Source organism: Ranitomeya variabilis, chromosome 3 (genome assembly GCF_051348905.1).
Source record: "Ranitomeya variabilis isolate aRanVar5 chromosome 3, aRanVar5.hap1, whole genome shotgun sequence".
Lineage (NCBI taxonomy): Eukaryota > Metazoa > Chordata > Amphibia > Anura > Dendrobatidae > Ranitomeya > Ranitomeya variabilis.
Genome location: NC_135234.1, coordinates 647,590,308 through 647,616,827, shown reverse-complemented (window position 1 = coordinate 647,616,827; position 26,520 = coordinate 647,590,308). Strand labels below are relative to the sequence as shown.

Sequence of the window (26,520 nt, the reverse complement as noted above, 5' to 3'; positions counted from 1 at the left end):
ACGAAAAAAAAACCTGCTCCCAGAGGGGACGAAGATGGACGAATATGTCCCTTTTCCAAGGACTCCTTAATATAATTCCGCATAGCAGCATGCTCTGGCAGTGACAGATTAAATAAACGACCCTTAGGGAACTTACTGCCAGGAATCAATTCTATAGCACAGTCACAATCTCTATGAGGAGGGAGCGAATGGAGCTTAGGCTCCTCAAAAACATCCCTATAGTCAGACAAAAACTCAGGGATCTCAGAAGGAGTAGATGAAGCGATTGAAATCGGAGGTGCATGATCATGAACCCCCTGACATCCCCAGCTTAACACAGACATTGTTTTCCAGTCCAGGACAGGATTATGAGTTTGTAACCATGGCAGCCCCAGCACTAGTACACCATGTAAATTATACAGTACAAGGAAGCGAATCACCTCCTGATGAACGGGAGTCATGCGCATGGTCACTTGTGTCCAATACTGCGGTTTATTCATAGCCAATGGTGTAGAGTCAATTCCCTTCAGAGGAATAGGAACTTCCAGAGGCTCCAGACTAAAACCGCAGCGTTTAGCAAATGACCAATCCATAAGACTCAGGGCAGCGCCCGAATCCACATAGGCATCAACGGAAATGGAAGACAGTGAAAAAATCAGAGTCACAGACAAAATGAACTTAGGCTGCAGAGTACCAATGGCAAAAGATTTATCAAGCTTTTTTGTGCGTTTAGAGCATGCTGATATAACATGAGCTGAATCACCACAATAAAAACACAATCCATTTTTCCACCTATAATTTTGCCGTTCACTTCTGGACTGAATTCTATCACATTGCATAGTCTCAGGTGCCTGTTCAGAAGACACCGCCAACTGGTGCACGGGTTTGCGCTCCCGCAAACGCCGATCAATCTGTATGGCCATAGCCATAGACTCATTCAGACCTGTAGGCGTAGGGAACCCCACCATAATATCCTTAATGGCCTCAGAAAGACCATTTCTGAAGTTTGCAGCCAGGGCGCACTCATTCCACTGAGTAAGCACCGACCATTTCCGAAATTTTTGACAATATATTTCCGCTTCATCATGCCCCTGAGAGAGGGCTAACAAAGCCTTTTCAGCCTGAATCTCCAGGTTGGGTTCCTCATAGAGCAATCCCAATGCCAGAAAAAACGCATCCACACTGAGCAATGCAGGATCCCCTGGTGCCAATGCAAATGCCCAATTCTGAGGGTTGCCCCGCAGGAAAGATATTACAATCCTGACCTGTTGAGCAGGGTCTCCAGAGGAGCGAGATTTTAAAGAAAGAAACAATTTACAATTGTTCCTGAAATTCAGGAAGGTAGATCTATCTCCAGAGAAGAACTCTGGAATAGGAATTCTAGGTTCAGACATGGGAGTGTGAACAACAAAATCCTGTATGTTTTGAACTTTTGCCGCGAGATTACTCAGGCTGGAAGCCAAACTCTGGACATCCATGTTAAACAGCTAAGATCAGAGCCATTCAAGGGTTAAGAGGAGGTAAGAAGCAGCTAGACAGCAATTAAGGGCTAGGCAGCAAAACTCTGAAGGGAAAAAAAAAAAAAAAAAAAAATTCCCTTAAACACTTCTTATTCTCCTGCTTCAGCCCAAACAATTAACACTTTGTGGGCCGGCTATACTATCATGAATCCCAATGGCTAGGGATAGCACAGGACAAGCAAGGTACAAATATATAACGGACGAGCTCTAGGGTGATGGAACCTGGGCTGACCGCTGCCCTACGCCTGACAAACGCAACTAGAGATAGCCAGGGAGCGTGCCTACGTTGGTTCTAGACGCCACGCACCAGCCTAAGAGCTAACTAGTACTGCAGAGAAAATAAAGACCTCACTTGCCTCCAGAGGAACGAACCCCAAAAGGTATAGTTGCCCCCCACATGTATTGACGGTGAAATGAGAGGAAGGCACACACATAGAGATGATATATATAGGTTTAGCAAATAGAGGCCCGCTGTAAACTAGAAAGCAGAACGATACAAAAGGGGTCTGAGCGGTCAGCAAAAAACCCTAATCAAAAAACCATCCTGAGATTACAAGAACCCATGTGCCAACTCATGGCACATGGGGAGAACCTCAGTCCACTAGAGCTACCAGCTAGCATAGAGACATAATAAGCAAGCTGGACAAAAAAACAAACAACTGAAAATCAGCACTTAGCTTATCCTGAAAGATCTGGGAGCAGGTAGGCAGGAACAAAACAGAGCACATCTGAATACATTGATAGCCGGCAAGGAAATGACAGAAAGGCCAGGTAAAATAGGAAACACCCAGCCTCTGATGGACAGGTGGAAACCAAAGGCCGCAACCCACCAAAGTCACCCAGTACCAGCAGTAACCACCAGAGGGAGCCCACAAACAGAATCCACAACAGGGCTCATATTGTGTATAGGGAGGCTGTGTGGGGGCTCACACTGTATGTAGGGAGGCTGAGTTGGGGGCTCACACTGCTTATATGGAGGCTGAGTGCTCATATTGAATATATGGAAGCTGTGTTTTGCTCATACTGTATATAGAGAAGCTATATGGGGTCTCATACTGTATGTAGTGGACTGTGGGGGCTCATACTATATATAGAGGGACTGTGGGGGTCATACTGTATATAGGTGGACTGTGTGGGGGCTCATATTGTATATAGGGACTGTGTATGAGAACATACAGTATATAGGGGGCTGTGTGTGGTGTACTGTATATAGGGGTCTTTTTGTGTCCTTATACGGTATATAGGGGTGTCAGCTTACTAAATTCTGCTCAAGTGATAGAATTAATATTAAAATTATACTTAATATGTTACAAATAATATTGAGCATAATAATTTTCAGCCTATTGGTTCAGACTGCCTCAACACTCAAGTTCTGTCATTTGTGAAATTAATTGCTCACCCCTGGTCTAAAGTACACTATCACTGAACTGTGGAGAAGATAAAACATCTTCTCTGGATTAATACATCTACTTAAGTATAAGGTACTGAAAAAGACAAATCTGGAATTGGTGAGTACTAAAAAATTTGCTGTTTACAAGTAAAGTGCCAATTGTAAAGTTTTTTCCTATTTCAAACCTCTCTCCCAAGATCCAAGCTGCCTAATTTAATGTCTGGAGAGTAAAATCCTATGTATGGCATGTTAGACGTGGTTTGTAAATTTTGAAAAAGCAACCATCTGGTGAGCGTGTATAACATAGAACATTTACACCGTGTTCCAAATTATTATGCAAATTGGATTTAAGTGTCATAAAGATTTAATTGTTTTGTTTTTCAAATAAACTCATGGATGGTATTGTGTCTCAGGGCTCAATGGATCAATCTTAAACACATGTGATAATTAGTTTTCCAGGTGATTCTAATTAAAGGAAAACTACTTAAAAATGATGTTCCACATTATTAAGCATGCCACAGGTTTCAAGTAACATGGGAAAGAAAAAGGATTTCTCTGCTGCCGAAAAGCATCAAATAGTGCAATGCCTTGGTCAAAAGATGAAAACATTAGATATTTCCCGAAAACTTAAGCGTGATCATTGAACTGTTAAGAGATTTGTGGCTGAATCTGAGCACAGGCGTGTTCGTGCTGATAAAGGCATAATGATGAAGGTTTCTGCCAGGCAAGTTCATTGGATTAAAAGAGCAGCTGCTGAAAAGCCATTACAAACCAGCAAACAGATATTTGAAGCTGCTGGTACTTCTGGAGTCACTCGAACTCCAAGGTGTAGCATCCTTCAAAGGCTTGCTTTGGTTCATAAACCTACTATTCGACCACCACTAAACAGTGTTCACAAGCAGAAACGGTTGCAGTGGGCCCAGACATACATGAAGACTAATTTTCAAACAGTCTTGTTTACTGATGAGTGTCGAGCAACCCTGGATGGTCCAGATGGATGGAGTAGTGGATGGTTGGTGGATGGCCACCATGTCCCAACAAGGCTGCGACATCAGCAAGAAGGTGGAGGAGTCATGTTTTTGGCCGGAATCATGGGGAAACAGCTGGTAGGGCCCTCTAAGTTTCCTGAAGGTGTGAAAATGACCTCTGCAAAGTATTTAGAGTTTCTGACTGACAACTTTCTTCCATGGTATAAAAAGCAGAAACGTGCCTTCAGGAGCAAAATCATCTTCATGCATGACAATGCACCATCTCATGCTACAAAGAATACCTCTTACTCATTTGCTGCTATGGGCATAAAAGTAGATAAACTCGTGGTGTGGCCACCATCTTCCCCTGACCTCAACCCTATAGAGAACCTTTGGAGTATCATGAAGCAAAAGATCTATGAGGGTGGGAGGCAGTTCACATCAAAACAGCAGCTCTGGGAGGATATTCTGACTTCATGCAAAGAAATACAAGCAGAAACTCTCCAAAAACTCGCAAGTTCAATGGATGCAAGAATTGTGAAGGTGATATCAAAGAAGGGTTCGTATGTTAACATGTAACTTGGCCTGTTAGGATGTTTTGGAGTTAAATAGCTTTTTTTGTTCAGTGAATGTGACCTCCTAATGCTGCAAATTCCACAAATGAGCATTTTCAGTTCTTTACAACATATCAAATGTCTAGAAATTCTACTGTGCCTAATAATTTGGAACAGTGCATTTTGAGTTTTTATTCATTTTGGAGATTATACTGTTATCATTGGGAGGTTTATTCAATAAAATTCGATGTATGCTCTAACGGGTGATGACTTTTATTACACTGCCTGTCATTTGCACCGACCATTTAGGAAAATCTGAGAAAAATGTAATTTGCATAATAATTTGGAACATGGTGTATAATTAAAGTAATTTACTTTATGCAATATTCTAAATTTAGCTGTTAATTCCACTCCTAGTTTTGTCTTACAAATACTGGCTTAAAAAACTCACCAAATAATCAACGTGTGCATGTGGACTTATTTCTGGCTGCAAAAGAAGGAAGTAGAGAGAGACATTCTTCATTAACCTGAGATGTATAGTAAAGATGAGCGGATCAAGCAAAATTCGAATTTACATGTTCATGCAGATTTTCCTGGGAATCTCGATTCCCTGAAAATTCATTCTACACAAATTTAATGTCTCTTATGTTTTGTGATCTTTCCTGACCCCAGTAAATAATATATGTAAAATGTAAAAAAATATATATATATATTTATAGTCACCCCACCACTCACCTCTTTGAACTCTCCGCTCCTCACTATTATCCATCCGGTCCTCGTCACATCTTCTTATGAGTGCCGCGAGTGCTGAAATCCCTATTCTAGGCTGGGCCCTATGGCTCTGATGAGGCCCAGGAGTGTTCTACACAAGAAATAGTTCTTGATGTCACGATGTGATGTGCGCCGTGATACACCATGATTTCAGCATGAGTGGCGGTGATTACAAAGATGCACTAAAGACCGGACTTGTGACAGTGAAAAGCAAATAAGCCAGAAAGACAACTGGTCAGGTATTAGGATTTTTTTTTAAACTTTTTATTCCCCTTTAGGGTTCAGAAAAATGTCAGCCATCAGCTGCCATATTGCTGAATCCACCCAGAAGCAAATTAGAGAAAATACTTATTTGGGCAAATGAGGATTTGTAAAACTCGAGTAAAATTCAATTCCACCAGAATAAATTCACTCATGTCTAATGTGTCATGCTGTTTCCACAGTTCCACAGTGTTTTACAATGTCTTTTTTACCACATTATTAAAAGGTTTATCTCAGCTCCCCAACCTCTTGACTTCCCTCTTGTCATGGGGCAGTGTGCTCCTAAACGTTGACTGTACAGACCAGGCGGCATAGTCATCTCACTGGTCCAAACTATGCTCTCTACCATGCTGCAAGCAGAGGAAGCTTTGCCTCTACTAGGGTTGAGCGAAACGGATCGGTCATTTTCAAAAGTCGCCGACCTTTGGCAAAGTCGGGTTTCGTGAAACCCGACCCGACTCCAGCGTGGGATCGGCCACGTGGTCGGCGATCTTGGCGCCAAAGTCGCGTTTTGTATGACGCCTTCCCCGCCATTTTTTCAGCCAATTAAGGAGTGTGGGCAGCATGATGACATAGGTTCCGGCCCGGCTTCTGCGGCGTCATAGAGCCATATTACCGTTTGGGCTGCAGTGATTTCCGCAGTCAAACACAACATATGCTTTGCACGGAGGAGAGAGAGAGAGAGAGAGAGAGAGAGAGAGAGATTTTTTAATCCTTGCACTGGGTTTCTTGTCCGGAACCCGACTTTACAGTAGAATCGGCCGATTTCACGCGATCCGACTTTCGAGAAGGTCAGGTTTCACAAAACCCAACTCGATCCTAAAAAAGCAAAAGTCGCTCAACCCTAGCCTCTACCACATCGGTGGGGCTAAGGGGCACTGTAGATGGACACACTCTTTCCCTAGGAAACCGGCCACTGCTGGTAGACCACAGAGATGGACGGTAACACAGACAGCAAGCAGTAAACTATAGAATTAAAAGTCCCTCAGTTTTTGAGAACATCTCTGCATTACAACCTATTTAACAAGACAAGACAACCCAATTAAGGTGCTTTTTATGTCATTATTGAGAAGAAAGGGCTGTGAAATACAGGAGTTAGAAACACATGTTCATAGTGTCATATCCATTGAACCTTTGTAGAAAGGAAACAAAGATCTTCTCAGTTCTCCCAGTTTTCAAAGAGGGTTTGTGTTTCACTCTTTGGCCAATGTCCCCAGCAAACATTGTTTGATTCTTGCTCCATTCCCATGGATTAATAGGGGATTGCACTGGAGTTTTTGTGGCCACGTGGCCTGCTCACAGCCAGTCAGGGGGCTCTAGTTGTATAATATTGGCCCCATTTATAATCTGTAATACTGCTTTTGTTTTTTGAGTGTATATGTTCTTAGTTAAAGAGGTCTGTTGTAAAGACATATTCTCTTTTAAAATAGTTGTAGCTTTTCTCGCAGTTTTTCATGCAGTTATTCTCAGAAAAATTAAGAAATAGAATTAAAGTGAGAAATCTAAAAGTATGATTTATACTTTTTTCTTCCTTTGAATATACTTTTGGCTTTGGCTGAAAAAACGACATACAAAACTGCAGCAGCGTTTAAGGCAAAAAATAGTGCAACCTTATGGCGTAAAAGTGAGTGTGTCAGTATTACCAATTGGGGGTGGCAGAGCAATTAACAAGTCTGTTGCCCTATGTTATTTCCCCGCCCATCACCGGCCTCTTTAGCTCCATTTATAGTTATATACTGTCTGTGTGATATCAGGTGCGACACAAGGAGATCAGACAGTAAACTAGTAAATTAGACAGTAAACTATTAGTGATGGGCGAGTGTACTCATTGGTTGGGTTTTCCCGAGCACGCTCGGGTGATCTCTGAGTATTTATTAGTGTTCGGAGATTTAGTTTTCATCGCGGCAGCTGAATAATTTACAGCTATTAGCCAGGTTGAGTACATGTGGGGGTTGCCTGGTTGCTAGGGAATCCCCACATGTAATCAAGCAGGCTAATAGCTGTAAATTAATCAGCTGCTGCGATGAAAACTAAATCTCCGAACACTAACAAATACTCGGAGATCACCCGAGCGTGCTCGGGAAAACCCAACCAATGAGTACACTCGCTCATGACTATAAACTATCACTCAAGCTAAATAGACTGGAACTGGGAGGGGAAACAACTGAGGGATACAGAAAGTGAGATTTGTTAATTGAAAATGCTAATTAATCTGGAATGCAGCAACAGTTAGAAGGTATAATGGTGTCAATGGATTTACTTGTCAAATACCTGCATGCCCACATATGAACTTTGAGGGCGTTGATCTTATTGACAGATTCCCTTTTAAAAAAGTTATTTTCTTATAATTGCAACATTATATATTCTCTAAGTGTTAATAGAAAAATATTAAGATTTAAGACTCCTCAGTAGTTAATACCTTTTAATGGCTAACTGAAAGGATGGTAATAAATTGCAATTTTTCGAGACTACTCAGGTCTCAGCATCAGGCAAAGACTGATACAAAATCTGAAGAGTCACATATTTATGCACAAGACGCAGGAATAATGCAATAAATAAGACAAGTGACTTGAAGGAGAGCAATCAGTATGGGAGGGGGAGAAAACAGCTGTGGAGGAAAATTTTGGAGCAGTACATAGATAAGGAGTGTGAAAGTTTTATTGTCCTGTGATTGGGGTCTGGTTCTGTGTTGCGATGCCCCCAAATCGTCTAAGAAGCACATTCCTTGGTTGATATAGAAAGACATAAATCCTTGTGACACGTTCATTCCTGCACTGAGTGTGTCAATGGTTGTTAAAAGTTTCTATTCCCCGATCGCTCTGTCTCTCTGAGATTTGAAGTTACCTTTTATTGCAAGTAATTTCATGTCCACAATGCTATGATCAGGGATACAAAAATGTTTTGCCACAGGTAGATCCATTCTTTTTCCTCTTATTGTGTGGCGGTGAGAATTCATTCTTGTTCTCAGTTTCTGCCCTGTCTCCCCCACATACAGACCCCCAGTTGGACATTTAGTACAAATAATTAAGTACACCACATTAGATGTGATGCAGCTGAAGGTGCCTGGGATCTTGTAGTCCTGATGTGAGTTGGGGATCTTTATCTTGTCCGTGGTCATTATAAATGGACAGGTTTTACATTTTTTCTGGTTGCAGGGAAAGGTTCCTGCAGCTGTTGGAGAGGACAGGGAGCTTCTGACAACGATGCTTCTTAGATTTGGGGGCTGCCTAAAACACAGTAGTGGGGGGGTCTGGAAAAATGGATTGTAAGCGGGCATCTTTTTGCAGTAAAGGTTGTAATTTCCATGCAGCTCCCCTTAGCACCTCCAGATTTGGACTGTAGGTAACTACTAGAGGTACCCAGTCGCTTTCTTCTTTAGCTTTGTAATGTAGGACATTATTCCTTGATATTCTGGTGGTTCTTGCAATCTGGTTTTCAATTGTTCTTAGATGGTAGCCCTGATTCAAAAAGGTCTTTCTGAGGCCACCAAGGTATTTGTTACCATCTTTTCAGTTAGCAATTAAAACGGTATCAACCACAGAGGACTCTTAATTCTAAATATTTTTCTATTTACTGGTTAAAACACACTAAAAAGATACATATTTTCCTGTATCTAAGTGTTAATATATATTTTTTGCAGCCCCTTCAAGAAGTTAAATCTGACAATATGGTACTAAAGCCAAAACAAAAGAAAAGTACATCCCAGAGAAATATTGTGTAAGGTGTGTAGCTATACGCCCTTCATTTCTATGGAAGCCAGTGTTATCCCAGTTATCATTATAGCATAGTAGCACATTCACATTATCACTGATAAATTATTCTGTTCTTATCGTTAAAGCGAATCTATCAGCAAGTTATTTCCTACCCCATCTGAGAACAGCATGATGTAGAGGCAGAGACGCCGATTCCAGCGATGTATCACTTGCTGGGCTGCTTTCTGCAGTTGTGATGCTGTTCTACCATTTTTCTGAATGCTGAGCTCTGTATAACTCCGCCCACACCACTGATTGGCAGCTTTCTGTGTACACTGTGCATAGGCAGAAAGTTGCCAACCAGTGGTGGGAGGGGAGGTTGCATAGAGCTTATGAATATGCAGTAGGTTTTCAAGTCATCTAGTGATAAAACACTGATTTAATCAAGACTATGGCAAGCAACCTTGTAAGTGACTCATTGCTGGAATCAGGGTCTCTACATTATAGATTCCCTTTAAGGAAAGGGACATGGCTGTTTTGAATCCACCTTTTTCTTATTGCTCAGCAGATCGGATTACTTATACTGACAACTCTTTATACAATGCTATATTCTGTATTTAGGAGCACCTGGTGCCTATAATAATATGACACAGCATCATGCAGTGAAATTGATCTTGAAGATATCAAAAAGAAAAGGCATAAATAAGTCAGGTTTGGCTACAGCAAAAAAAAGTTTATTATCTGCAGAATATAATCATATTGAATACTGCTTTCTTTATGACACATCCTCATGTCATGTTCTTTTTTATACAATGTCAAATTCCCTTAGGGCCCCGTTTTCTTATACGGAGAAATAAAATAATTGACAGCAGGTTTTAATACTGAGGTCATCAGAAATGAGAGCACTTGTAAGTAATAATCGTAGTTGATGGCATAGGATGACCTTGACATTCCAGTTTATTACAGAGCAGGTCAGACAGTCCTTAGATTATCAGGGTCAACATCATGCACTTTGTGTTATCTCAGTCTCGCTCTGCACCGAAGAACAAATCTTGATGTTAAATCTGCCATTAAAATGGATTAACCTGTTTCCATGTTGTAGAAAGACCCTTAATTGTCCCACAGCCCCTCAAAAGGTACATTTCTCACTCTCCCTCCCACATAAACCTGCTCGATGACCTTACGGTCAGTGCATCCATCACCCAAAGTAAGGGTTTTCATTCTGAAAGTTATAATCTGGACACACTTTCTGCACCAACTTGTAGTCAATACTGTAGAAGGAGATGAAGATGCAAATGACCTTGAACGGCTTTGCGCAAAGCCACGCCGCATGGCTCTGTGTATGCTCCATGTAGCAGTTTTTGGCTGGATCGTAGAGGCAGGGTTTGTTCTTCAAGGCTTTGTTGGTGTTCTCATACTCCACTCTACAGTTGAAAGTCTTAGTTTCTCTGGTATCCAAGGTAGATTGCTGAAGGAGGTCAAACTCTACCACCTTCGTAGGTGGGACAATACTGACAGACACATTACCAAGGCTGGACGAATTGTGCCGAAAATAGACACTAAACGTCCCATTTATGTGGTCAACTATCTTACCAGTGACCAACAAACTGAACTTGACAGTTTTTATGTTGAAGTAGAAATCCCCCCATCCAAAGATCTTCTTGGTTCTCCCAGTTTTCAAAGAAGGCTTGCGTTTTGCTCTTTGGCCAATGCCCCCTGCAAACATTGTTTGATTCTTGCTCCACTCCCATGGATTAATAGGGGATTGCATTGGAGTTTTTACTGCTTTAAAAGGGTCAGTGGCGAGTACTCTCGAAGGATGGAGCGAGTGAGGTTTGTTTGTACCATACGGACCATTCTTCACCATTCCTGTTGTCCCCATATCCAAGTATCCTAGTGTTTTCGTCATGTGGCCTTCTAAACAAAGTACCTGGAAATCAAAATACAAGATTGTTAGTTATTTAGAATTTATCAGTTTTGTCAAACAGTATTTATTATTGTTACGAGAGATGACTACTAGGGAGATATTTCCAAAATAGCAAGTTATCTCTTATCTTGGATACCAGAGAAAGCAGAGAACAGCGCTTGGCAATTTCTGTCTGTCCCATTGACAATGAATGGAGTGGAAGTATAGCATGAGCACCCCTGGTCCATTCAAGACAGGGCTTTACAGAGTTAGCCAGTGAACAAAGATGCACCAAATTTATTAAAGGGAATCTGTCATCAGGTTTTTGCTATGTAATCTGAGAGTAGCATGATGTTGGGACAGAGACCCTGATTCCAGTGATGTATCATGTACTAGGATTCTTGCTGTCATTTTGATAAAATCCCTGTTTTCTATGCTGTAAATATAGCAGTTCTCTAAATGCTAAGCTGTGTATAACTCCGGCCACACCACTGATTGGCAGGTTTCTGTGTATACTTACACTGTGTATAGCCAGAATGCTGCCAACCAGTGGTGGGGGCGGGGTTACACAGAGCAGATGGACTACATGGCAGGAGGCAACTAGTCCTCTCATGATAATCTCCTGCTGATAAAACTATGATTTTATTGAAACTGTAACAACCAACCCAGTAAGTGACATATCACTGGAATCAGGGTCTTTGCCCCTACGTTATGCTGCTCTCAGATTACATAGCAAAAACCTGCTGACAGGTTCCCTTTATGAGTCATATATATTTGGTACATCTTAAATCATCAGGCATATGAAACAGAACTTATTAAATTCCCCACTGCATGCACTATACGGGAAAAACTAATTGCTAGTTTATCATAGCACTATCGCCTAAAATTGCATGATTTTCATGTTACAATAGTTTTTTTGGAAAAAATTCTCTAACTTGAAGGACCATCATAATAATAATAATAGGGAGAGCAGAAAAAAAGAAGAACGTAAGGATTTATTTAGACATCAGGGATTTTTTCTCAAACTAAAAAACCTGACTGATCTTCATCGGTGTATTTGATCTGAGTTTCATTAGGGTTTCGCCTGTGTGTCAGGTTTCACCAGCACTATTTCATCAGTGATCTTTTTTCATGGGATAAACGGAAAAGAAAATTGCAAAATTCCTCATACCCATTACAATATTAAAAACTTGCAGCACACAGATGGCACATGGATGGCACATGGATGGCACCCTTGTGTACCTGTGGTCTTCACAGACCCGTAGACTGGTATAGGTGACTTGGATCAAAAACGGACATGACCCTCAAAGTATAAGAACATATAGACTATAATGTGAAAAACACAGATAAAACACATACGTGAAAGATTGAATCTGAATGAGGCCTGAAGACAAAAAAAGACGTATGCAAGAAAACCGCCAATATGGAAATGTACATCGTAAATCATGAAAACTGTAATATATCATTAGCAATAAGAATAGAGAATTGAATAACTTCCCGAGAACCTGACTTATGATGATTTGCTCTAGATCTTCATAACTGATGGCAAAGACTGACGTTTCTTGAACAATGGGGGAAGACAACTGCATCTCCACTAATCTGCACCAGTAATTCGTCATTTGTTAACACTTCCCTTACTTTCATCTGCACTTGAATGTACACAATGATAAGTACAGAAGGATATATTATGGATGACGTTTTTCGGAGGCGTTGGATGCGCTGCAGGAAAATTAACAGATAACTCCCAAAGGAAAGATTTATATTTATATTGGTTTCCTTGGGAAAATTGCTAGTAGCATCCATATTAAATGAGTCCGGCAAATATCTTATTCTTGACACTGAATTATTTCACAGATCGTGTGATTAGGGGTTTTTAATGTTCACGATTTAAATATAGATTAGCTCCCGGTGGGTTAGCCCGATATTAAATAAAACCATAGCCATAGTGAAAATATGTACTGTTTAATATGTATGGGCTCTCCAGCTTCCCATCTCTGTCATATCTATATTCTTATGTATCGTAGTCACAACTTAAGGTGGTCGGAAGCATTTGTCTAGCATGATTACCTAACACAGGTTTTTTCATAATTAGGAAAGTTTCCTCAGAAGAGTAAATTGATACCATGCTCAACCATTGATTATTGCTATATTATTGGCTAAGGTCTTAATGATATGGCCATATTACTCCACAGCTCTGAGCCCTACTGGAGCTCTGAATGCTTCCAATGTCATACAGAAACAAGGCCCGATTCATCAGAGCTTTAATGACAGAACTCTGGTGTAAAAAGCTTTGAAAAGTTGCAAAATTTTGTCTTGCTAAAATGTTGCGACTTTTGGCATTCTCATTCCATTTTTACCCAGCTCCGATAAAGTGGGTTGAGCTTTGGTGGGACAGGGATGCAGCACCTCCCCTCATCAAGCTCATAAGTAGCGATGGTGTTCCTAACACTACAAATCTTACTCCAGTCCCCAAGTGGAGTAAGATTAGTGGAGAGGTGCACATGGGAGACACTTTTAAGATGCGCTGGATTCATTAGGAGATGTGCACCTCTTACTGAATCTGGCGCCTCTGACTCCAGCACACCCTCTCATCAAGACAAAACTTCTCAGCAATAGACAAATATCGACGGGCCCTGGTATCACCTGAGAGTCATCACATAATCAGTCTTTCCACTCTCAGAGTCCTTAAATATCAGCAGAGCTCAACTCCCAACCATTTTTTTCTGCATGTGCAGGAGCAATGAAGACGAGACAACAATAAATCTTGACGTTCTTCATTGGACTTTGAATGTACGGTGATTTTCTTTTATTGCTTCTAGGGGAGAATATTTCCTGACACATGGCGTCTGATTGAGGATACATCTTCGAGGTTACCATTAGAACTCGGCTAAAGATTAATCTCATCATAGACATTGGGGGCATTACTCTAGGATACGCGACCAATGTTTGACCAGTGGGGGTCCAAATCCTAAGATTCCCGATGATCCAGTAATAGAATAATATGGCGGCACCATGCCATGTCAATAGTTGTCAATGCAGCAAACCCAGAAAAATCGGTTAGATTCACGCAGTGGCACAATAAATTCATAGTAACACTAGAACAACCCTTTAGTGGTCTAAGAGGTCCACCCTCCACTGATTGAATACTGGAGACAAAGTAATGCAATTTACCACTAGTGTCTCTGATGACACAAGCACTTTTAGATGATGTTTGTCGTTGACTGACTGCAGTACCAACTACCAGAATGAATGCCTGCACTCCAATCTATACGGGCTCATGCACACCAGAACTGGATGCTGCTCTGGACCCTGGAAGCTCCAGTCTGCAACATGCAGCTTCCAGTAGAACTGTAAGAACGTAATCTGTATTTTAGTTATTTGCTTTTTCGTCTTTAACATTTTCCTGCCCTGTGACGTACAATTATGTTGCAGGAACTATGCAGTTAAATGCAATAGTCTCGCTAAGTAATGGTGCAGACACCGGAGGTGCTCTAATAGCAGGGATGTGTAATAACGTTGGTCCATGCCATTAACCTCTGGACTGCTGACGGCAATCACTGCTGACTACAAAGTATCTACAGTTAGACAGTGGTAGGGGGCTTCATCTACCACTACCTACTGGAACTACAGCGATGCAATACCAGGATGCTGATGGTCGCCATACTGAGCAACAGCCCCTTACTCTGCCATGGAACGTTCACTGCCGACAGCAATGTCTCAGTGGTTAGACCGTGGTAAGGGGGCTCCATCTATCACCCAATTGGCACCATTTTGATGCAATTTCAGGATGATGATGTGTCACCATCAAACAACAGCCACTAGCTCTTCCATGGAGCATCCACTGCTGATGGCATCGTTAGACAGAAATAGGGGGCTCCATTTATCACCCCATTGGCGCCACTGCAATGCAGTAGCACAGTGCTGCCCGATCGGTCACCATACCAAACTAAAACCCCTAGGTCAGCCATGGAGCATTCACTGTGCTGACAGAAGCATATCAATGGTTAGACAGCGGTAGGGGGTCTCCATTTATCACCTGATGTGCACCACTGCGATGCAGGAGGCCGATAGCTTGCCACACCAAACAACAACCCCTAAGTCTGCCGAGCGCATAGGCCTATTAGGCCCTACATGATCCATTACAATCCAATCAAAGTATTGTAATGTACTACAGAAGGGATTAATGGATCATTAGTCAAAATAATTACTTCAAGTTAAACAAAAACTGAAATAAAAATAATCAAAATAATCTGCAGAATAAAGTCATGTCATCTGTTACATTGGACGGTTAACCCGGTAAAAATAAAACCCGAGCAACAATAGCAGAATCACTATTTTTACCACCCTTGCTTTCTCACCCACTCCCCCCCCCACGAAAAAAAATTAAAGGGACTCTGCCAACACAGAATAACTGTTCAAACTAAGTACAGGCGCTCGGTGCATCATGGCGGGATCAATCATTTATATACATCTTCTCACCTGCTTAATTTCCATCTATCTCCACTGTTCTCTGGCTTTATAAAGCCAGAGCTGTCAATGAAAAAGAATGGGTGGAGATTGAGGGGAAACAAGCAGGTGGGAAGGTGTTGTTTAATGTTTGTCCCCGCCATGATGCACTGAGCGCTTGTACTTGGTTTGAACAGTCATCCTGTCCCTTTAATAAATGTTATACAATTCACAAAAATCCCAACAAAGGGAAAAGCAATACACTAAACTGATAGCACTGGGACCGGTTATTCCCATCATTGACAGTTCTCACCTATCCAAGGTTAGGCTTTTTCCATTAGTCCTAGTAAGATTAATTGGAGCAGAGGGTCACATGTGCAGCCACTGATTTGTACTCACGAGGATCAGTGGGGGTCCCAGTGGTTGGACCCCCACTGACCAGAAAGTCATCATCTATTAGTGTTGGGAATAACCCTTTATTTAAACGGCATATGATTTTTATTCTCAGACAAGTCACAGACCTATAAAATATTTTGCCACTTGTCTGTGTTTCACCGTCATACAACAATTTTGGAGCTTAGCTGTGGCTGCATAAAAGTCCATAAGACAAGGTTCTATGTAACATGTGACCCGGAACCAGAAATCCAGTAGATTTGGGTTTTTTTTTTTGTAAATCTAGCACAAAGCAACATTGAAGTCTTCATCTAGTATTACATGAAGTCCTATCCTAATGCTTCGGGGAAAAGTTTTTAATAAGATTATTACAGCCATCTGATGTTCCAAGTATCTAAGTTGTAGAAACAATGACAAAGAGAAAACGATGGTGGACTTAAACTTTTTGGTTTTGATATTTAAGCGTTTCACTGACTGCTGCACTGAACAATAATGGACGCTCTGCATGAAATCTTCCAGGGATAAAATATAATGACTATTTTGCAACCTTGCATAATGCAAACCTCAATTTAAAAAGGCGCAGACGACTTTATTTATGAAGTTCTTACACTCCATTGCAAATCCCAGGTATGACGCTAAGTGCAACCACACCTTTAAATACCAAATCAGTCATTTTTTGTCTCTGCCAGCGCCTCTGATCATCTTCCTCTCACACACTGCTAGCGCTGCGAAAACGAAATGACAAGGAAGGGAAATAGACGACAAAAGGGAAAAGGTTACAAGCTTGCCTGTCTGATCTGCCTGGGAGACAGCGAGATGTAACGAGGGGACCTGAACGGTGGGTCAGCCGCTCATGAATTTCATGATTCCTGCACACGGCTCATTATGAGGGATTGATCTGAAACCTCTTAAACAGTCTCCGGAGAACATTAATGGGACTTGGCTGAGGCTGATATTTTAACCTGTTATGTACTGGAGATTCTGGGTGTTAGAATATTTTACTTTTGTAATAAGACTGGTTCTTGTATTACCAAAGATTTCTATCCTGATATCATCTGCAGAATCGCTGTGCACTAGAGATGAGCAAATTTGTTCGGGTTTCCTCTTATTCAGCAAGCTATAGTGCTTACCGAATAAGCTGCAGAGGGAACCTGGATACATGAAGCGCGCCGGCTGATCAGTGCCGCCGCTCCACGTGTCGCGGCTGTGTCACTGTCACAGCATATGCATGGAGAGCCGTATGTTGGGCTCTCCATGCATGTGGTGAGACTGTCACACAGCCATGACACATCCAGCTGTGGCGCCGATCAGCTGATCAGCTGGCGCGATCCAGGTATCCGGGTTCCCTCTGCAGCTTATTCGGTAAGCACTATAGCTTGCCGAATAAGAGGGAACCAAACAAATTCGCTCAACTCTACTGCACACCACATTCCTTTTTATGATATGTCATATGCAAAAGGTTCATTCATTATGATTGCTTAGAGCATATCTGTCGTTCCACATAAACCCTGTAGAAAAGCACGGTGTACTCATCGGGCCCCAAAACAAGGTTAAGCTCCTTTTGGTGCATATACCAGTCTAATATGTTCTAGAACTATCCCAATTCTAATGGTCAGTAAGTTACATAGGTTGAAAAAAGACCTACACAAACGACTACACATTTGCCACTAAATTATCAATAACCCACAATGCCATTTCAGCTGAGGAAATCGTCCAGCCCTTTTGTTAAAAGCTGTTATAGTGTCTGCCATTACTACCTCTTGTGGTCGGCATTCCACAGTCTGACTGCTCTAACTGTAAAGAACCCTTTCCTAAGTTGTCATGTACTCTTTTTGATTGAGGTCTTTGTCTACTGTCAGCACTATATAAACTGGAACTTCCATACCGAAATTCTCACTTTGAATTGAAAACCTATACATGGATGGCTAACTTGGTCAACCAAGTAATAGGCTGCAGCTGCCATGGGCTGTAGTCAAGATGTCACCACTGCATCCATCAACAAATGCCCCAAGCAGCAGCAAAAAGCCATTGCTGAAGCAGCAAGTGGTAAGTATGGCTGACATTTTGGCGCAGAGCAAGCCTTTGAACTGAAATAGCATAAGAATGCACAAACTCTTTAAAGGGTAAAACAGTAATGGAGGCTTGGAAATTGATGGCATGAAGTCTTTGTGGATCCTTTAGTATGGTTGCTTGCTGTGCAGAGTCCATAGACTCCATGTATATACAGCGGTACATCTAGGAGAGAACACCTCTGTTCACAGAGCAACCAATGGTGTACGCCACATATCTTCTCTGTCCTAAGCTGGATGCAAACAGTCATATGAAAAATTAGGGAGGTCACGTCTGCAAATTGCGGACAGGATTGGCTCTGTGTGTTGCTCCAACTAGTACCTGCTGCACTGCAGACAGGGCCAGGAGCTGCCTTCTACGCTTGCATTATTTTGGTCCATAAAACAGGGCAGACGACTGAAGGCTGTGATTTTTTTTAGGCTACAGTTGGTTTGTGTGCCATCGGTGTGCAGTCTGCTGCACGCCCAGATCGCAAACATTCACATCTGTTTCAGCTCTTACATGAAATACAACACAAAATACTTCTGCATGTTTCCATATGAATTTGTAAGCTTATGGCAGAACCGTAGAGGTCTTTTATGGAAGTGAATGCCAACTATAACGATGTATATGTATTACAATGCTCGTCTGACGCACATCTACCTATCCTGGCCCCTCCATACATAGGCACATTCGGGTTCCAAGGAGGAAGAAGGAGACAGCCAGACTCTTCTGGAGATTATTTACTGTATTTACTCGATAATAAAATTATTAGTAAGTTGCAATCCAATTGCCAAATCCTTATCTCTCTCCATCTGACATCAGGGGGAGTCGAGAGACCGCCAAACGGACGTTAGATGATTTGCCATTCCTACCAAATCTAATGTGATAGGCAGCTTCAGTGATTCTAAGTCTGTGTCACCAGGGCCGGACTGGCCATCGGGCAGTTCTGGCAAATGCCAGAAGGGCCGGTGGCAGTAGTGGGCCGCTCGAGTGTGCCGCTGTCGGCACACTCTCCCCGCTGTCGGCGCACTCCCGGCCCCGCATTCAACTATACCGGCGTCATAGACGCCGGTACAGTTGAATGCAATGATGGAGGAGAGAGTGTCTGCTGACGCTTCCTCTCCCATCATTCCCCGCTCTGCCTGCCGCTGACACTGCGGGTGCGCGATGACGTCATATCATCGCGCACCTGCTGTGTGACCGGGCGGGCAGACTGCGACTGCTGAGACCAGAGCCAGAGCAGCGCGGGGCAGGAGGAAAGGTGAGTAGAGTGTGTTTTTTTTTTTTTTTATCAATGAGTGATGACTGGATTGTGGAGCTATGGGGGGGGGGGGCTGTGCTGCATTCCATTCTATGGGCCTGTGCTGCTGCATTATATTCTATGGGGCTGTGCTGCATTACATTCTATGGGGGCTGTGCTGCATTACATTCTATGGGGGCTGTGCAGCATTACATTCTATGGGGCTGTGCTGTATTATAGTCTATGGGGGCTGGCTGTATTACATTCTATGGGGGCTGTGCTGTATTACATTCTATGGGGGCTGAGCTGTGATGCTGGATACAGCTGTAATTATATGTTATATAGTCGTGTTACACTCCCCTCACTTCTTGTAACCTACAAGTGTACAAAGATATTATACAGTCACCATGTGACAAGTGGGCCTGTGTGACTTCAAATGCCAGGGCTGAATTTTAGTCCCAGTCCGGCCCTGTGTGTCACGGAGTTACCACAATGAAGCGGAGCAGAAGACTACAGCGTCTGGTGGCTCCTACTCCACTCTACTCACTTCTCCAGTATATTAAACGTGTTTATTTCTTTCAGCAGAACAGGGGTTAATCGGAAATTCCTGCACCTGTGCTCAGTTAGCCACTCCTTTCTCCTATAAAATCTGGGCTCGATTACCAAGTCCTTGTCTGAGTTAGCAATTGCTGCAAGACATAGGAGTGGGAGAAGTTGGTCTTGTGAAGGAGTGCCGGAGGAATTTATTGGCGACTGTTGCCTGGGTTGCACACTTGGAAATTCCTTATCCTTTGCTGTTTTGCTTTCTTTCCCCTCCCTACACACTCTGGTGAATACCTCTGTTATATGTGAGTCTATATTTTGTGTGTGAGTTGTCAGTTTACCCTTGTCTTTGCCACCCTGTCTGTCGGGTTGGTGCACAGTGGCATCCCCTCTTCCCTGGGTGGAGGAAGGAGACAGACGTAGGGCTAATCTAGGAGATAAGACAAGGGCAGATGCCCTTGTGTATTCGCCATCTGGAGTATCCTGGGGAACAGGGCGAGCTTGGGCGCCCCCTAGTGTAAGGGCCAGGAAAGGTGCCCCTGGTCCCAGGTAACTCGCCAGTCGAATCGTGACAGTCTGCTTGATAAATGCACAAAAGCTTTAAGTAATCTAAGTAATAAGTAATATAGTAAAAAATAATCACCTTTTCACACAGGACTCTGTAGGTTTGGATTTCTTTTTCCCTTAATAATAAAGACCTTCATTTATAAACTGCATTTTGTGTTTGTGTTATCTGTGTGTAATATTTACATTTGTTTGATGATCTGAAACATTTAAAGGGAACCTGTCAGCACAGTAACCTACAGACAGTGTCAGGTCGGCGCTGTTATACTGATTTCAATGATACCTTGGTTGATGAAATCCGTCTTGTGGTTGTTTAATCTTTATTTTCAGTTTTGAGTTAATGATATGCCCGTGCACCTGGGTGGCCTGTGTGGGGGTCTTCATGTGGTGCTCGATTAGATATTCATAATGCAGACTGCTGACAGGTTATTGATCCCTCACTGACTTGCCCATAGTTTGCATAGTGAATACCTGTACATATTGAAGAAAAAAAAAAAACGCTTCTGCAGGCTGGTGCGCATGTTTAGTGTCCAGTTAATAAGTATTCTTGATGTTATTGAGCTAGTGTAAAAAAAAAACAATTTGAAAATGGTGCCCGTCGTGCCTGCGCAGTATCAACTATCGGTGTGATCTGATAGCTACTATTGATCAGGCACTGGCAGTGCAATCTTGCTGCAGAAGAAAAATGAAATTTCCTCCTCCAAGATGGCGGCGCCAGCACAATAGCAGCTATCGCATCTCTATACACACTGATAGCTGCTACCGCGCTGGCGCCATTTGAAAATTGATTTTTCATTATACTTGCTTAATAACATCAAGTATAAACATGGACCTTAAACATGTGATTACGCTGCAGCGCAGGTGCCACGGCTGACGCCCGCCTGCAGAAGTGCTTTTTGTTTTTTTCTTCAGTATGTACAGGTATTCACTATGCAAGCTAATGTGCACACGTTCGGAAAGTATGCAGAAATTTCCTGAGAAAATCCTGAGGTTTTCCGCAGGAATCTGCACGCATTTTTGTCGCTTAATTTGCGTGTTTTTTGTGCAGATTTTTCGCGTTTTTTTCCGGAGGTTCCCAATGCAATAATATAGTGGGGAATCCGCTTAAAATCCCCAAAATTAATGAACATGCTGCGTATTTTTCCGCATGCGTTTTTTTCACGGAAAAATACACATGTGCACAAAAATTGCAGAAACCATTATAAATGATGGGATGCATATGTATGCGTTTTTTAAGCATTTTGGTGGCGAAAAAAACGTGCAAAAAACGCGAAATGTTGTCCCAAATCATTCTTCTAGGATAATAAATAAAAATCAGTGCTCAATACTGAGCTGAAAACTACTACTTGTCTAATTAACCTCAATTGATCTTTTTAGAAGTAAATATTTTTCCTTCGTTCTCATCTTGAAAGAGAAACTTGATAAGACTCAGCAATGATTAGGATTACAAAATTTGGAAATTCAGTTGATTCCCCAAAACCAGGCTTGGATTCAAAGGAGAAATCAAACACTTTAAATGTGTGATCTCTTTAGCATCCATTCCTGGTTCTGTCTAGAAAAAATACATAAAATTGCACTAAAATGTATGTCTTGCCAGTTTATTCACTGTGGTTATGTGTAGAGAATATCTACAGCAGCTTCCCAACAGGGGATTACACAAAGGAATTACAATTTAGAAGAAAGCCCTTGAATCATCTGGGTTTCCATGTTCTGCGGTGTTGTGCCTGTGACATGAACCTTGAATCACTGTCACAGTACAGGCCACCTCCTGTCGCCTCCAGCTCAAAAATATTTCCAGAATCCGTCCTTTCCTCAACCCACACTCTACCAAAATGCTCGTGCATGCCTTAATCATCTCCCGCCTCGACTACTGCAACATACTCCTCTGTGGCCTACCTTCTAACACTCTCGCACCCCTCCAGTCCATCCTTAACTCTGCTGCCCGACTAATTAATCTCTCTCCTCGCTACACTCCTGCTTCCCCTCTTTGCAAATCCAGTTTAAACTACTAACACTGACCTACAAAGCCATCCATAATCTTTCTCCTCCGTATATTTCCACACTAATCTCTCAATATCTTCCCTCACGTAATCTCCGGTCCTCCCAAGACCTCCTTCTCTCCTCCACACTTATTCGCTCCTCATCCAATCGCCTCCAAGACTTCTCCCGAATATCACCCATCCTCTGGAATTCAGTGCCCCAACACATCCGGTTATCCACTACTTTTGGATCCTTCAAAAGAAACCTGAAAACTTATCTCTTCAAAGAAGCTTACAGCCTGTAAAGACCACACGGCCACCTCAACACCATTGGAGCTACTGCAACCCTCGACCTACTGTCTCCTTCCCCATAATCCTGTAGAATGTCAGCCCGCAAGGGCAGGGTCCTCGCCCCTCTGTACCAGTCAGTCATTGTTAGTTTTGTTTACTGTAAGTGATATTTGTATTTTGATGTAATCCCTTCTCATGTACAGCACCATGGAATTAATGGTGCTATATAAATAAATAATAATAATAATAGATTCATCCATGATCTGCACCTACAGTAATTCACCAATATTCTCCCCACAATACGTTGATGTCAGGGTGATCCCGGCTTTGTATTCTTCATATATTATCGCAATATGCTACGCATCGATGCAGCTTAATTTAGAAGTTACATTGCATAACACAGTTATTGATGTTTTATTTACACAAAATAATTTATTTAGCTTCAGATTCATGATTACTTAACATGAATACTGTGTAATGTTGATTACACTATTCCACGAGGATACCATTGATACTCAAACAATAAATAATGTGACAATGATAACAACAATGATCAGACAGGATGATAAACATGGCATATTTTAGGAAAAGTTCACACTTATTTTTCTGTATTGTGCTGCTGATTTTTGTATGCAGTTTTTCAGTCTCTCTATAGTACACCCCTTGATGCAGCACTAACAGCATGGATAATATTATGCAGCAGTACTGAGCGGTGTAGCTGTGAATCCAACACTGAGGTTAGTTAAAGCTCTTGAAAGTATCATAATCTCTGTGACTCTCTGCCACTCACCCTCACTATCCCTTCTGCCCCCTGTATAGACTTCAATATGCATTTCTGAGTGAATGATGACTTCAAGAGGCAAGGTAAGGAAGAAATGAAACAGTTCGTAAGTTTATATTTGTCTGATGATATATATTACAAAGTTTTTTACACACACTTGCATTATTGATTTATGTAACATTTGTTGACACTAAAATGGCCATTTAAGCTTCTCTCCTGTTTTTGATTACAAAAAAATAATAAAAACTCCCAAGAATAAATAATACGCTAAACCGAACGTAAAAGTTAAAATGGATCTTATGTACCTGCTGTCTCTTTTTGGTTCAGAGTTAAGAATTTATCTAAGATAAAAGATCAGGCACTTCAAAAAGCATCAGAGGTCCCTTCATTCAAGCGATAGTTGAGGGTCTCACTTTATGGATGAAAGGTTTTGACTCTCCATACAATATAGTAAAGTGATATTCTGCAGCTAATACATCAAATGCTTGCCCGATAAATACACAGAGATCATTTATTGAGTAAGAATTGTCATTACCGGCATATATATTAATATCTTCTCTCCATCACATACCCCACTCCTTGTCCTCTGTGACAGTACAGCAGGGAATGTTGATGGATAACTGTTGCTGAGCAGTTTGGCAGTGTCCCCCGTCCATTCATTTTCTGTCTACTTTTGGGGTTTTGGATGCAATCATTTTACTTCTGCCTTTTCTACAATGTCCCAGATACTTCATCAATCAAAAATTTCCAAATGAGGTAGATGTGCATATGTGAATGAATGAAAATACATGGCTGAGGGGCCTATTAATATTAGCTATGAGCAGCTGCCAGCTACTTAAGACCTAAGCACAAAGCTTGACATCCTTTCTGCAGTGTTCAATCAGTTTCATCTGATGACTACTATGTATAATGAATGGTTAATTGCTAAGGTCCCATATAAATCATTTAGCCAAAGTCAGTTGGGTAAAATAATGCTACATGTTGGCCCAGAAATATGTGTGCCAGGATACAAAAGCAAGCACTTGAATGAATTGCAGAGTTATATTTTTCTTTGCAAGACAGAATGCTTGGTGGTATCTAGATTATATATATTTTCCAAAACTGATCTATATACATACAGACGAACTATTCAGGAGGCAGTGGGATATTAAGAGCATTTGCCCACTTTTCCAGCTGCCCTTACCTCGACATATATTGACACAGACCACGGATAGTACAGTATATGGTCACTAGAAGAGTTTGGCGGGTCGATTCATGGCACATCGATCGGCCAGAGACTACCAACCTGGCTGATTCTCTAGATGGTAAGCTTGAGAATCTCTTACCTTTCCATAATACAGGGCATGGCTTTTGATTAGCCGAGTTCACTCCATGTCATCTGTGTGTCACACTGCAAAGATGACATTGCGCCAATCTGGCTAATCAGAAGCTGCGTCGAGGATTCCAAAAGGTAAGAAATTCACGAACCTTCTGTCCAGTGACCAGAGATTAATGACCTGGTCACTGTACGGGAGACCTTCAAATTAATTCACCACATAAACTGATGACAGATTCCCTTTAAACTGTGCCCCTTATAAGATAATCTACAGAGGCTTGTAAAAGTATTCACCCCCTTGGCAATTTTGTGTTTTACTACCTCACAGCTTGGAGTTTCACTTTTTTTTGAGGGATTGCATCAGTTCATGTACAGAGCATGCCTATAACTGTGAACATTTGGTTTTCTTTTTATTGTGAAGCAAACCGCAGACAGAACAAAATAACTGAAAACTTCAGTGTTCATGACTATTCACCCCCTATAGTCAGTATTTTGTAGAGCTTTCTTTTGTGGCAATTGCAGCTGCAAGTCGCTTTGGATATGTCTCTATGAGCTTAGCACATCTTGCCACTGGGATTTTTGCCCTTTCCTCGATCTTAAAGTCTGACAGATTCTCAATTGGATTAAGGTCTGGGTTTTGACTAACCATGCTAAAACCTTTACATGTTTCCCCTTAAACCACTCGAGTGTTGCTTTAGCAGTATGCTTTGGGTCATTGCTTTGTCGGAAGGTTAATCTCCATCCCAGTCTCAAATCACTGACACACTAAAACAAGATTTGCTCAAGAATATCCCTGTATTTCGCATTATCCATCTTCCCAACGATTTGGACCATTGTCCTTGTTCCTGCTACTGAAAAACATCTCCACAACATTACGCTGCCACCACGTTTCATTGTGGGGATGGTGTTCTTGGTGTGATGAGCTGTGTTGGTTTGGAGCCAGACACAACATTTATCTTAGTTGCCAAAAAGTTCAATTTTCATGTCATCTGACTACAGCACCTTCATCCATTCTTTTGGTGAGTCTCCCACAAGTCTTTTGGCAAACTCAAAATGAGCCTTACAATTTTTGTGTGTGGAAGTAACAGCATTTTTCTGCTCCCTCTTCTATAAAAGCCACCTCTATGGAGTGTACAGCTTCTTGTGTTTGTATGGAAAGATACTCCCATCTCTGCTTGGGAACTCTGCAGCTCCTTCAGGGTTACCTTTGGCCTGGGCTGAGAGTTTTGGTAGTTGGCCCTCTCTTGGCAGGTATGTTGTGGTACCATGTTCTTTCCATTTGATGATAATGGATTTGATGATGCTCCATCAGAGATTGGGATTTTTTTTATAACCCAACTTTGTCCCTGATTGGTTTGGAGATCTCCTTGGTCTTCATGGCATTGTTTGGTTAGTGGTGCCTCTTTATTAATGATGTTACAGCCTATGTGGCCTTTCAGAAAAGGTAAAGTATATAATATACTGACATACCATCCGACATTTAGATTACACACATGTGGACTTCCTTTCACTAAGCATATGATTTATGAAGGTGATTGCTTGCACCAGAAATTTTTTAGGGGCTTCATGGGAAAAGGGGCAAAATTCTTTTGCATATACCAATTTTTAGTTATTTGACTCCATAAATTTAACTTGTGCCTATATTTTTCTCACTTCCCTTCCTCAACTTAGCTTAGTGCTGATGCATCACACACAAATCGGATTACAAATTTACAAATATATTAAACACAGGTTGCAATGTAACAAAATAGGTTAAAAGCCAAGCGGTTGAATACTTTAACAAGCCACCGTATGTCCCCTTGTCAAACGTAACACAAAATGTCTAAAACAGTTAAATGAAGTCTGTCAGTGGAAAATGAAACAGCACTTAGTAAG

At 41.7% G+C, this 26,520-nt stretch overlaps 1 protein-coding gene across 2 annotated transcripts in view; it reads right to left on the bottom strand.

Moving 5' to 3' along the window:
* Positions 1 to 9,850: 9,850 nt before the first annotated feature.
* The window catches only part of NXPH4 (neurexophilin 4), a 422,655-nt gene continuing 405,985 nt past the window's right edge, over positions 9,851 to 26,520 (bottom strand). Inside the window, exon 2 of one of the 2 annotated variants that reach the window (XM_077299749.1) lies at positions 9,851 to 11,065. In XM_077299749.1, coding sequence (XP_077155864.1) covers positions 10,334 to 11,065 — 732 coding nt within the window. In that variant the 3' untranslated portion in view covers positions 9,851 to 10,333. The remainder of the gene's footprint in view (positions 11,066 to 26,520) is intronic. The other variant, XM_077299750.1, reaches the window with a different exon arrangement.